The sequence below is a fragment of the Nerophis ophidion genome, linkage group LG14, assembly GCF_033978795.1.
Source record: "Nerophis ophidion isolate RoL-2023_Sa linkage group LG14, RoL_Noph_v1.0, whole genome shotgun sequence".
NCBI lineage: Eukaryota > Metazoa > Chordata > Actinopteri > Syngnathiformes > Syngnathidae > Nerophis > Nerophis ophidion.
In genome coordinates this window covers 21,402,861-21,415,980 of record NC_084624.1, presented here as the reverse complement: position 1 = coordinate 21,415,980, position 13,120 = coordinate 21,402,861, and the positions used below count along the sequence as shown (strand labels likewise).

The 13,120-nt window shown below is 40.4% G+C and overlaps 1 protein-coding gene across 1 annotated transcript in view; it reads right to left on the bottom strand.

Annotated features, from left to right (window-relative positions):
• Positions 1-13,120, bottom strand: part of LOC133568280 (ephrin type-B receptor 1-B) — a 576,210-nt gene that overhangs the window by 197,989 nt on the left and 365,101 nt on the right. The window contains 1 exon segment of the mRNA XM_061920097.1: positions 9,728-10,063. Coding sequence (XP_061776081.1) covers positions 9,728-10,063 — 336 coding nt within the window.

Genomic DNA, 13,120 nt, shown 5'->3' with positions numbered 1-13,120 from the left:
TCGTCACGTCCGCTTTTCCTACGTAAAAACAGTGTGCCGGCCTAGTCACATGATATATGTGGCTTTTATACACACACACACACTAATGCAATGCAAGCTTGGTCAACAGCCATACAGGTCACACTGAGGGTGGCCATATAAACAACTTTAAGACTGTTACAAATATGCGCCACACTGTGAACCAACACTAAACGAGAATGACAAGCAAATTTCGAGAATACATCCGCACTGTAACACAACATAAACACAACAGAACAAATACACAGAACCCATTGCAGCACTACCTCTTCCTGGACGCTACAATATAAAAATGTATTATTACCCTGTGGGAAAAGTTTATTTTGATATTTACCTGAAAAAGCTGCGAATAGAAAAGAGGCATTCAATTTATATTTAAATTTGATTTGAAATGCCATTGCTATTTTTTAAATTATTAGTATTATTTGAAACTGGATTTTGCATGTCACTATAAAGTTATATAAGTCTCGCTTGTTCAATATTCAATGCAAGACTTGTTTGGGTCCATATTAAAAGGTTTATTTGTTCAACCTTGGCCCGCGGCTTTCAGTTAAAAATTTTGGCCCAGTCTGTATTTGAGTTTGACACCCCTGGACCATGCAGTCTGATAGTTTATACATCAATGATTAAATATTAACATTGCAACACATGCCAATACGGCCGGTTTAGTTTACTAAATTGAAATTTTAAATTTCCCGCGGGGTTTCTTGTTGAAAATGTCGCGGAATGATGACGCGTGCGCGTGACGTCACGGTCTGTCTATTAGCGCAGCACAATTTGCGGCTAAAAGTCATCTCTTTTCATCGTGCAATCAAACAGTATTCTGGACATCTGTGTTGTTGAATCTTTTGCAATTTGTTCAATTAATAATGGAGAAGTCAAAGTAGAAATATGGAGTTGGGAACTTTTAACCTTTAGCCACACAAACACAGGGTGATTCCATGTTTAAAATTCCCGGAGGTGAAGCTTTACTATGGATTAGAGCGGTCAGGCGAAAAATGGTTCCCGACCACTTGTCAACCGGCAGGTTTCGATGAGAAAATTGTGTTAAAAAGTCGCCTCTTACCGAAGATCTTCCCTCAAACACTGGCCTCAAGACACCCGTGGACACACCCCTCCGACTATCAGGTAGTATTTAATCTCACTAAAACACTAGCAACACAATAGAAAGATAAGGAATTTCCCAGAATTATCCTAGTAAATGTGTCTAAAAACATCTGAATCCGTTCCAATGCAATCGCCTTTTTTTTTTTACTGTATTTATTATATAAATGGGTTGTACTTGTATAGCGCTTTTCTACCTTCAAGGTACTCAAAGCGCTTTGACACTACTTCCACATTTACCCATTCACACACACATTCACACACTGATGGAGGGAGCTGCCATGCAAGGCGCCAACCAGCACCCATCAGGAGCAAGGGTGAAGTGTCTTGCTCAGGACACAACGGACGTGACGAGGTTGGTACTAGGTGGGATTTGAACCAGGGACCCTCGGGTTGCGCACGGCCACTCTCCCACTGCGCCACGCAGTCCCATATATATATATATATATATATATATATATATATATATATATATTTGTTTTTTTTTTTTTTGTTTTTTCTAGTCCTTCGCAATCAATATCATCATCCACAAATCTTTCATCCTTGCTCAAATTAATGGGGAAATTGTCGTTTTCTCGGTCCGAATAGCTCTTTTTCTTGGAAGCTCCCATTATACACAATGTGAGGACGTGAGGAGCCCTTACCCTTGTGAGGTCATCGTCTGCGACTTCCGGTAAAGACAAGGCTTTTTTATCAGCACCAAAAGTTGCAAACTTTATCGTCGATGTTATCTACTAAATCCTTTCAGAAAAAATATGGCAAAATATGATCAAGTATGACACGTAGAATGGACCTGCTATCCCTGTTTAAATAAGAAAATCTCATTTCAGTAGGCCTTTAAGTTAAGTTAAAGTACCAATGATTGTCACACACTCTAGGTGTGGTGAAATGTGCCCTCTGTAATTGACCCATCCCCTTGTTCACCCCCTGGGAGGTGAGTGGAGCAGTGGGCAGCAGCGGTGCCGCGCCCGGGAATCATTTTTGGTGATTTCACCCCAAATTCCAACCCTTGATGCTGAGTGCCAAGCAGGGAGGTAATGTAATGTAATTGTTCCCATTTTTATAGTCTTTTATAGTCTTTTTGTTTGAACTAACAACCTACCGATCTCAGGGCGGACACTTTAACCACTATTTCTATATTTGGTTTGATCTGAAAATAAACTGCACAGGAAAAGAAGACAGTGCCTGTCATAGAATAATCTGTATATCAAATAATAGTTATATTTGTTTGTAATAGCGTTGGGCGATATGGACCAAAACTGATACCACGGTATTTTTTGTCCGAATACAGCGGGGTTTCTCGCCTTAACAACAAAGAGCCACCGCCTAAACTAATGTCTTAACAAACTGCTCCACTTCCCCTGTCAGTACGTGTCTCTGCTGTGCTGCTGTCCCCCAGCATTGTCCCACCCATAGAACCATCCGATAGTTTACACGCAGAGCAGTAGCAACCAATCACCAGTGCGTACTCAGATCGCAAGGCACAGGCAAGCAGAGAGGAGAGACGGTGGGGTGAGCAGCAAGGTGTTTAGCAGGTAAGCATAAGGCAGCGGACTCTCCCCAAAATTATAATAAACACTTCCAAGTCCTCTACAACTAAACTACTAGTAACATCACTATGAGCCCGTTGACGTTCTAGAAAGAAAAGCGGCAGCTCAGCTCGCTCGCAGTCCTTGAGGTAAAGGCTAATTAGCTTTTAGCGAAACATTAGCTCACTGTGCGGTGTGTGCGTGAGTATGTGTTCGTTTGTGTGTGTGTGTGTGCGTCCTACATGAAACGGACAGGAAAGCCCTGTCTGTCTGAGAGAAACACAAGCATTACTGACCTATAGTTAACAATAAAGTTATTTCACTTAAACCTTTTTCTGTGTTGATTGAGCTGTGTTGAATCAGCAAAAACGACATTATGTTAATTGAAAAGTTTCCTGAAGCTGTCTCTGATAGGTGATATAATAATGTAACTGCATCATAAAGCATACATAAACTCCATGGTGTTTAGGGATGAATAGTCTTTCTTATTGCTATTGTACTATTTTTTTCAGCTATAGTTACATTAATCATTAGTAATGTAGCAGCTTAGTTTTGAATGGCAGGGTCCCTGCTATAACATGTTGATAAATATATAACATTTACATAAAAAAAATCAACTATAGGCTTCCTAAATGCGGAATTAACTAACATGATGAGTTGAGAATATGTCACCATGTGTCCCCACTTTTAGCTATTTTTTTCAAACGCTTACTTACAGTAAGTCATTAATTTGACTAAGTAAATTATTAGGTCAAAATATTGACTTACTAAGTCATGATAATGACATACTTAGTATCTCAGGTAACTAGGACTGTTTTGTGTTTTGTTTTTACCTTAAGGAAAACATATCATGATATATTTTGTATATCGCCATTCAGCAAATTAATGTTATTTTGAAATGCTAAATATTTTTATCTATTATAAGATATTATTTGGTTATTTTTTAATAAAAATGTGTTCAATGTAATCAGAGCCTGTAGTGGAGAAGTGGTTGCGACAGGCCGTCTAAGTGTTTTACGGCTAGATAACCAATGTTGTGCGTACGAAGATTATTTGAGTTGGAAGTAGTAAAGAAGAAGAAGAATGTGTTGTTTATTCTTATTAAGTAATTAGTTAGCCGTCATGATGTCAAAGCAATTTTTGTTCATTTTGTTTATGAATGTTAGTTTTATATCCTCACGTTCGAGCACAGGACGGACCAGAATGCCCTGTGCTTCGCAGAGAAGACCAAACGGCTGTAACAAAGGCACATCAAAAGATCCCGGTATGGTGGTGTTGTCTCAAATATATACCGCGCTCTAAAATATCCAAAGGGGAACTGTACTTTTTTTTTTTTTATTTTGCTCATCTTTCACAATCACTATGAGAGACAAGAATGCACATCTTTTTTTTTATATTAGGATTTAAAAGATGATAAAAAAAACACTTGGAAGATGCGGCTAATGGGAATCACCGTTCATGGCAACTCCAAACTTTAAAAAAAAAACTAATATAGTAACAGACACCTTCATAACAATATGAAATATGTACAATATACACACTGCAAGTATAAATATGATGAAGTAACAGACACCTTCATAACAATATGAAATATGTACAAAATACACAATCCATGTTTATATTTAATGTAGTAACAGACACCTTCATAATGTTATGTTATATGTACAATATACACTCTGCAAGTATATATATAATGCAGTAACAGACACCTTCAAAACAATATGTAATATGTACCATATATACACACTACAAGTATATAAGTAATGAATGTATACATGTATACATATATATACACTTATATATATACTTATGTATATATATATATATATATATATATATATATATATATATATATATATATACATGTGTATGTCTAAAATACATGCATATGTATGGAGATGATGATTTCATTTTCCAGCATTATCTGGCACCTGTCCACACTGCCAAAACCAGCAGTAACTGGTGTACTGACCATGGCATTACTGTCCTCCATTGGCCTGCCAACTCCCCTGACCTGAAACTCATAGAGAATTTGTGGGTTTTTGTGAAGAAGAAGCTGAAAGACACCAGGCCCAATAATGGAAATGAGCTAAAGGCCGCTATTGAAGCATCCTGGGCATCCATAACTCCTCAGCAATGCCACAGGGCAGATTGCCTCCATGCCGCACCGCATTGATGCAGTAATCTGTGCAAAAGGATTCCCAACCAAGTACTGAGTGCATCAATTGACATTTTCAAATGTTTGATTTTTTTTTGCTGTTATAAATATTTTTTATTTACTTAAAATGGATGGATGGTCTGAGGAAATGTTCTAATTTTTTGAGATAGGATTTTTGATTTTTCTTAAGCCGTATGCCATAATCAGCAGTATTACAATAATAAAAGGCTATATAAAAAAAAATATATATATATATATATATATATATATATATATATATATATATATATATATATATATATATAATGTAGCAACAGACACTTTCATAACAATATGCAATATGTTCAATATTTAACGTATTTTGGTCATTTTAATCATTGCCAGAACTAATTCCTCTGCAAATTTATTTCATTTTCCATAGCAGCGCACGTCTGACTTCCAGTGTGTTCCTATACTTCCAAATACAAAACGCTTGTGTTTTCTAATCATGGCGGACATGGTAACAAACAACGGGGACGACTATTTTTGGACAAATGAGGATTCACAACCTTATCTTTTTAAAGCTGAATGAACGGAGGATTAAAGGGGAACATTATCACAATTTCAAAACGGTTGAAAACAATAAAAATCAGTTCCCCGTGGCTTGTTTTATTTTCCGAAGTTTTTTTCAAAATTTTACACCTCACGGAATATCCCTAAAAAAAGCTGTAAAGTTCTTGATTTTCCCTATTTGCGATGCGACTGTCCATTTCCTTGTGATGTCATACAGGGCTGCCAATACAAACAACATGACGGTTACCACAGCAAGATATAGCGACATTAGCTCGGATTCAGACTCGGATTTCAGCGGCTTAAGCGATTCAACAGATTACGCATGTATTGAAACAGATGGTCGGAGTATGGAGGCAGATAGCGAAAATGAAATTGAAAAAGAAATTGAAGCTATTGAGCGAATAGCTATTGACGCTATTCGGCCATAAAATAGGTGTACCTATTGAAGTGGCCCATAGTATGGCTGCCTTATTAGCATCGCCGGTAAAATGTGCGGACCAAATGATCAGGCATTTCGCATCTTGTGACACTGGAGCAACTTAAATCCGTCGATTGGTAAGTGTTTGCTTCGCATTAAATGTGGGTATCTAGTTTCAAATGTACATACAGCTAGCGTAAATAGCATGTTAGCAACGATTAGCGTAGCATGTTAGCATCAATTAGCTGGCAGTCATGCTGCGACCAAATATGTCTGATTAGCACATAAGTCAACACCATCAACAAAAACTCACCTTTGTGATTTTGTTGACCTAATCGTTGCAAATGCATCTGCAGGTTATCCATACATCTCTGTGCCATGTCTGTTTTAGCACCGCCGGTAAAATGTGCTGTCACTCTGGGAAATTCAATGGGAGTCTGGCGGCAGATTTCTTGCCAGTGGTGCAACTTGAATCCCTCCCTGTTAGTGTTGTTACACCCTCCAACAACACACCGACGAGGCATGATGTCTCCAAGGTTCCAAAAAATAGTCGAAAAAACGGAAAATAACAGAGCTGAGACCCGGTGTTTGTAATGTGTTGAAAATGAAAATGGCGGCTGTATTACCTCGGTGATGTCACGTTCTGACGTCATCGCTAAAAGACAGATAAACAGAAAGGCGTTTAATTCGCCAAAATTCACCCATTTAGAGTTCGGAAATCGGTTAAAAAAATGCATGGTCTTTTTTCTGCAACATCAAGGTATATATTGACGCTTGCATAGGTCTGGTGATAATGTTCCCCTTTAACTACTGTTTCTAGAAGCGAGCACAAAGAAGAGGGTGAGACGGAAGCCAACAGTGAGGTGAAAGAGACATCACTATAAATGTTGAATTTGGAGACAAGCTTTTTCGACATAAATAGTGTGTTTACCCCAAATAAACCATAAAAAATGTCCCCCGCCAGCTGGACCAAACAAACAACTGTCCATGGAGTGAGTCACTTAAATATTGATCATGATACACGCAGCACGTCATGCGTGTATCATGACAGACAACATACACTGTCTAGCTAACTGTGTACAAAAAACACATGAAATAATACTTTACAGACACTGTATTATGATTGTTCATGTTTTTCACTCAGTACAAATGTTGCGCATTACACGTTTCGTGCTGACACAGAAGCTATCTTATCTCTTTCCATAGTTGGCTTCTACGGCTAATACTGTAACACACCCATGTGTTACTATGCTAGAAAAATAGTTTGTCAGAGTTTGTTCTTACAATAACAATGTTGCTACAGCTTGGCTATTATACATGTTAGAGAATGTAACCGAAAAACACAATTTTTACATGTTATAATGCAAAAACAAAAACAACTTTCGTCTTATTTCCTCTGATAATGACGAAAATTCCAGAAAAAAGTGCAGTTTCCTTTAAAATATAATACAGATAAATTGCGCAGTGGAACCTGAGTTTACAATCTTGATTGGTTCTCGAACACGTTTGTTTGTATATGGAAGCAAATGTTTCAATAATGAACAAGGAAAATACTTTGACAAAAGTCCATATTTTAGTAAAGGTTTGTACACATTGAGCACAATATAAAGTGTTTCTCAAACAGACATAACAAGGGGGAAATGGATCAAGTTTCTATTTAAAAACAAAGCCAAAAAACAACAACAGCGAGCTAAAGTGTCCTCTTTACGCATGTGCCCTGCTGACACACAGTCACTAGCCCTGTGGTGCACTCACTGTTTGAAATCACAAAACTCTTTAACTTTAACATCCAGGTTGCTAAAATGATTCGGAATACAAAATGTAATCAGCTTTACCCTGTTGGTTCGTCTTCTTTTTCTGCAGCGTGGGCGAGGGTAGGCATTGTCGACAAAACTACAGAATGTTTCAAACAGTAAATAAGTTATTTCTTTCAACTCATATTGAGCTTTCAAAACTAAAAAAATATTGTAAAAAAATCGGAAAAAATAACACTTAAAGGCCTACTGAAGTGACATTTTCTTATTTAAACGGGGATAGCAGGTCCATTCTATGTGTCATACTTGATCATTTCGCGATATTGCCATATTTTTGCTGAAAAGATTTAGTAGAGAGATTCAGTAAACGAAAAAGGCCGTATTGGCATGTGTTGCAATGTTAATATTTCATCATTGATATATAAACTATCAGACTGCGTGGTGGGTAGTAGTGGGTTTCAGTAGGCCTTTAACATCCATGTCGCTAAAATGATTCGGAATACAATAATTTAATCAGCTTTACCTTGTTGGTTCGTCTTCTTTTTTGCAGCGTGGGGGAGGGTAGGCATTGTCGACAACACTACAGAATGTTTCAAACAGTAAATAACTTATTTCTTTCAACTCATATTGAGCTTGCAACAGTAGAAAAATATTGTAAAAAAATCTGAAAAAATAACACTTAAGGAACACACAAAATACACTACTGGTATACTGTATTTGGCCACCCATCCAAACGATGAGAATCGGGTGTCCTAATCGCTGGTATCAGATTGATACCAGGTGTATAAAATCAAGCACTTAGGCATGGAAAGTGTTTCTACAAACATTTGTGAAAGAATGGGCCGCTCTCAGTAGCTAAGTGATTTCCAGCATGGAAATGTCCTAACATGCCACATGTGCAACACATCCAGTCGGGAAATTTATTCGCTCTTAAATATTCCAGAGTCTGCTGCATCCAAGCCATACATCACCAAGGAAAATGCAAAGCGTGGGAAGCAGTGGTGTAAAGCACGTCACCACTGGACTCTAGAACAGTGGAGACGCCTTGTCTGGCTATCTGATGGACGAGTCTGGGTTTGGAGGTTGCCAAGGGAATGGTACATTTCGGACTGCATTGTGCCAAGTGTGAAATTTGGTGGAGGAGGAATTATGGTGTAGGGTTGCTTTTCACGAGTTGGGCTTGGCCCCTTAGTTCTAGTGAAAGGAGATTTGAATGATCCAGGATACCAAAACATTTATTGGAAAAACCCATGTTCCAAACCTTGTGGGAACACTTGTCTTTCAATATGACTGTGCACCAGTGCACAAAGCAAGGTCCATAAAAACATGGATGGCAGCGTCTGGTGTGGATGAACTTGACTGGCCTGCACAGAGTCCTGACCTGAACATGATAGAACATCTTTGGAATGAATTAGAACGGAGACTGAGAGCAAGGCCTTCTCGACTAATATCATCATCAATGCGCTTTTGGAAGAATGGTGGAAAATTCCTATAAACATACTCCGCAAACTTGTGAACAGCCTTCCCAGAAGAGTTGACGCTGCAATAGCTGCAAAAAGTGGACCGACATCATATTGAACCCTATGGGTTAGGAATGAGATGGGACTCAAGTTCATATGTCAGTCAAGGCAGGTGGCCAAACACTTTTAGCAAAAGAGTGTGTCACAGTAGCTAAATGAATGAATGAATGGAGATTGATCTACCCGCCCACAATGAGTGGATGAAACGTTCGCAAATGGAGACAGCATTTTTAGACTAAAGTACATTTTTATCCAAACCGTGGTTCTTTGATCGAAAAGTTAAAAAATGATGAGTTTGTAAATAAAGGTTTGAATTGATTGAGCTATTGCATTCCTACCTGCCCTTCTACAAGCAACCATTGTGACGCAAACCTTAAATTATTATTCACAGGTGAGCTATGTGGAGTCCCTTTGGCACTGCAGTCAGCCATGCAGTGAGCTGAGAAGCTGATATGCACAGTGTGCAAAAAAAAAAAAAAAAAAGGAAATGTTTCAGACAAATTGTATAAAAATAATAAAACAAGCGTTTTCCAGCAAGGGCAAGTGGCAGCATGACTCGCAGGGAGGGAGGTGGTATTTACAAAATACATTCAGTAAAGCATAATTAAAAGATGACTAGAGGCTAATTATTCCCATCTTCATCATTATCACACCTTGTCAAAGCAGCCACTTACCGGCCTGGTTGGTGGTGATGTCTATGGACACGTGCTGGGACGGATAGGGGCTTTTATTGCTCACGCCGTTGACAGCTTGTATTTCAAAGCTGTAGAGCGTGTGCGCCAAAAGTTTGCTGATGAACACCCTGGTCTCGGTCAGACCCAGCTGACGAGGGACAAATTCCACGTTGTCGTCGCAGTGGGAGCAGGCACGGCGGTCGGCCTGACACTTTTTGCACAGGATGTTGTAAACAACATCGTCCCGGCCGCCCGTCTCCCTGGGAGAATGCCACTCCAGGATCACGGAGGTCTCATTTACGATGGAAATGACATTCCTTGGGCTGGAAGGAACACCTGTCGACACAAGGAATGTAAACATCAAACAACACATTGCGGGATGTGCCAAATCTTCACTTTTGGTGGCAATGTGATGTTTGGAACAGAATCTTTATCACTGGAAAACTGGCTTCTAATCATTAAATGCAACAGTGGTGATCAGAGGGTTAGTCTTAAAGGCCTACTGAAATGAGATTTTCTTATTTAAACGGGGATAGCAGGTCCATTCCATGTGTCATACTTGAGCATTTCGCGATATTGCCATATTTTTGCTGAAAGGATTTAGTAGAGAACATCGACGTTAAAGTTTGCAACTTTTGGCCGCTAATAAAAAAGCCTTGCCTTTACCAGAGGTAGCAGACGATGACGTCACCGGTGTGAGGGCTCCTCACATCTTCACATTGTTTATAATCATAGGTTCCAGCAGCAAGAGCTATTCGGACCGAGAAAACAACAATTTCCCCATTAACTTGAGCGAGGATGAAATATTCGTGGATGGGGAAATTTAGAGTGAAGACCTAGGAAAAAACAAAAGGAAAAAAAAAAAAAGAAAAGGCAAGGGCAAGTGAGAGCGATTGAGATTAGAGATGCGCGGATAGGCAATTATATCATCCGCATTCGCGTCACCAAAATCGTCATCCACCCGCCGTCCACCCGAACCAGCATTTTATCGGGACCACACCCGCCCGCCAACCGCCCGCTGAATTACATCAGAGTTTGGCCACCTTCACCACTCACAGAGCTATTTAAAACTGTTTCACAGAGTGAGGATGAGTATTGGAGCCACTAACGTTCTCGCGACTATTCAATAGCGTTCATCCTGATGACAAGTATATGGGTGTGCCTTGAAGCCATTGCCTTAGACACCTTCAACAACATGAACGAACCGATTGTTGATCCAGCAACATGTTGTGTGCAGCTTCCGCAATCACACATATGAGATTGAAAGGCATACTGGGTGATACAAAGTACACTGATGGTTGGGATATAAACAACTTTAACACTTACTAATATGCGCCACGCTATGAAGCCACACAATACAAGATTGACAAACACATTTCAGGAGAACATCCTCACAGTATCACAACATAAACACAACACAACTAATATCCATAATCCTTTGTATTCATGACACGTCATGAATATATTTTACACCCCCGCGACCCCAACCCCCCACCTTACCGACGCACAGGGGGGGGGTTGAGGGGGTGTATAAAATAGTCAGAAAGTGTCATGAATACAAAGGATTATGGGTATTTGTTGTGTTGCGTTTATGTTGCGTTACTGTAAGGATGTTCTCCCAAAATGTGTTTGTCGTTCTTAATTGGTGTGGGTTCAAAGCATGGCGCATATTACTAAGAGTGTTAAAATTGTTTATATCACAACCATTAGTGTACTCTGTGTCACCCAGTATGCCTTGCAGTCGTGTGCATGTTGGCGCGGAAGCCACACACAACATGATGCTGGACTGACAAGCAGATCGTACATGTTGTAGAAGGCGACAAAGCCAATGGCTTTATAGCACGCACTAATATTTAATATCTGGGTGACTGCTGGCAGTCATTCAACAGAATAATAGCATCTCTTATTGTCTTCTTCGCTTTATGACACGGGTCTTAAATGGCTCTTTGAATGGCAAAGGTTACCGATCCCAGAACCATGTATATCAAATGTCTCCGGATTGTTCAACCGCCACCCGCCCGAATCTAATTAAAATTAATTTTTTCGTCATGTCAACCGCCCGACTTGCGGTTTACCCGCGGACTCCGCGGTTGAGACCGCAAACCGCGCATCTCTAATTCAGATGTTCTTAGACACATTTACTAGGATAATTCTGGGAAATCCCTTTTCTGCCTATTGTGTTGCTAGTGTTTTAGTGAGTTAAAGAGTACCTTAAAGTTGGAGGGGTGTGGCCACGGGTGTTTTGACGCCAGTCTCTGAGAGAAGTTACGGCAGCAGGAGGACGCTGGCTCCACTGATCTCCGGTAAGAGGTGACTTATTTCCACAATTTTCTCACCGAAAACTGCCGGTTGACATTTAGTCGTGATCCATGTTCGCTTGACCGCTCTGATCCATAGTAAAGCTTCACCTCCGGGAATTTTAAACAAGGAAACACCATGTGTTTGTGTGGCTAAAGGCTAGATCCTTCCCACCTATATCTTTGTACTTTGACTTCTCCATTAGTAATTGAACACATTGCAAAAGATTCAGCAGCACAGATGTCCAAAATACTGTGTAATTGCGCGATGAAAAGAGACGACTTTTAGCCGTAAGTGGTGCTGGGCTAATATGTCTTCTCCAACCAATAACGTCACAAACACGCGTCATCATCGCGTCATCATTCCGCGACGTTTTCAACAGGAAACTCTGCGGGAAATTTAAAATTGTAATTTAATAAACTGAATCGGTGCGGCGTCTTCAGTAATGCGGACGTTGTACCGATCCGTTGTGGTGAAGAAGGAGCTGAGCCGGAAGGCAAAGCTCTCAATTTACCGGTCGATCTACGTTCCCATCCTCACCTATGGTCATGAGCTTTGCGCCATGACCGAAAGGATAAGATCACGGGTACAAGCGGCCGAAATGAGTTTCCTCCGCCGTGTGGCGGGGCTCTCCCTTAGAGATAGGGTGAGAAGCTCTGTCATCCGGGAGGAACTCAAAGTAAAGCCGCTGCTCCTCCACATCGAGAGGAGCCAGATGAGGTGGTTCGGGCATCTGGTCAGGATACCACCCGAACGCCTCCCGAGGGAGGTGTTTAGGGCACGTCCAACCGGTAGGAGGCCACGGGGAAGACCCAGGACACGTTGGGAAGACCCAGGACACGTTGGGAAGACTGTGTCTCCCGGCTGGCCTGGGAACGCATCGGGATCCCCCGGGAAGAGCTAGACGAAGTGGCTGGGGAAAGGGAAGTCTGGGCTTCCCTGCTTAGGCTGTGACCCGACCTCGGATAAGCGGAAGAAGATGGATGGATGGATGGATGAACCGGCCGTATTGGCATGTGTTGCAATGTTAATATTTAATCATTGATATATAAACTATCAGACTGTGTGGTCGGTAGTAGTGGGTTTCAGTAGGCC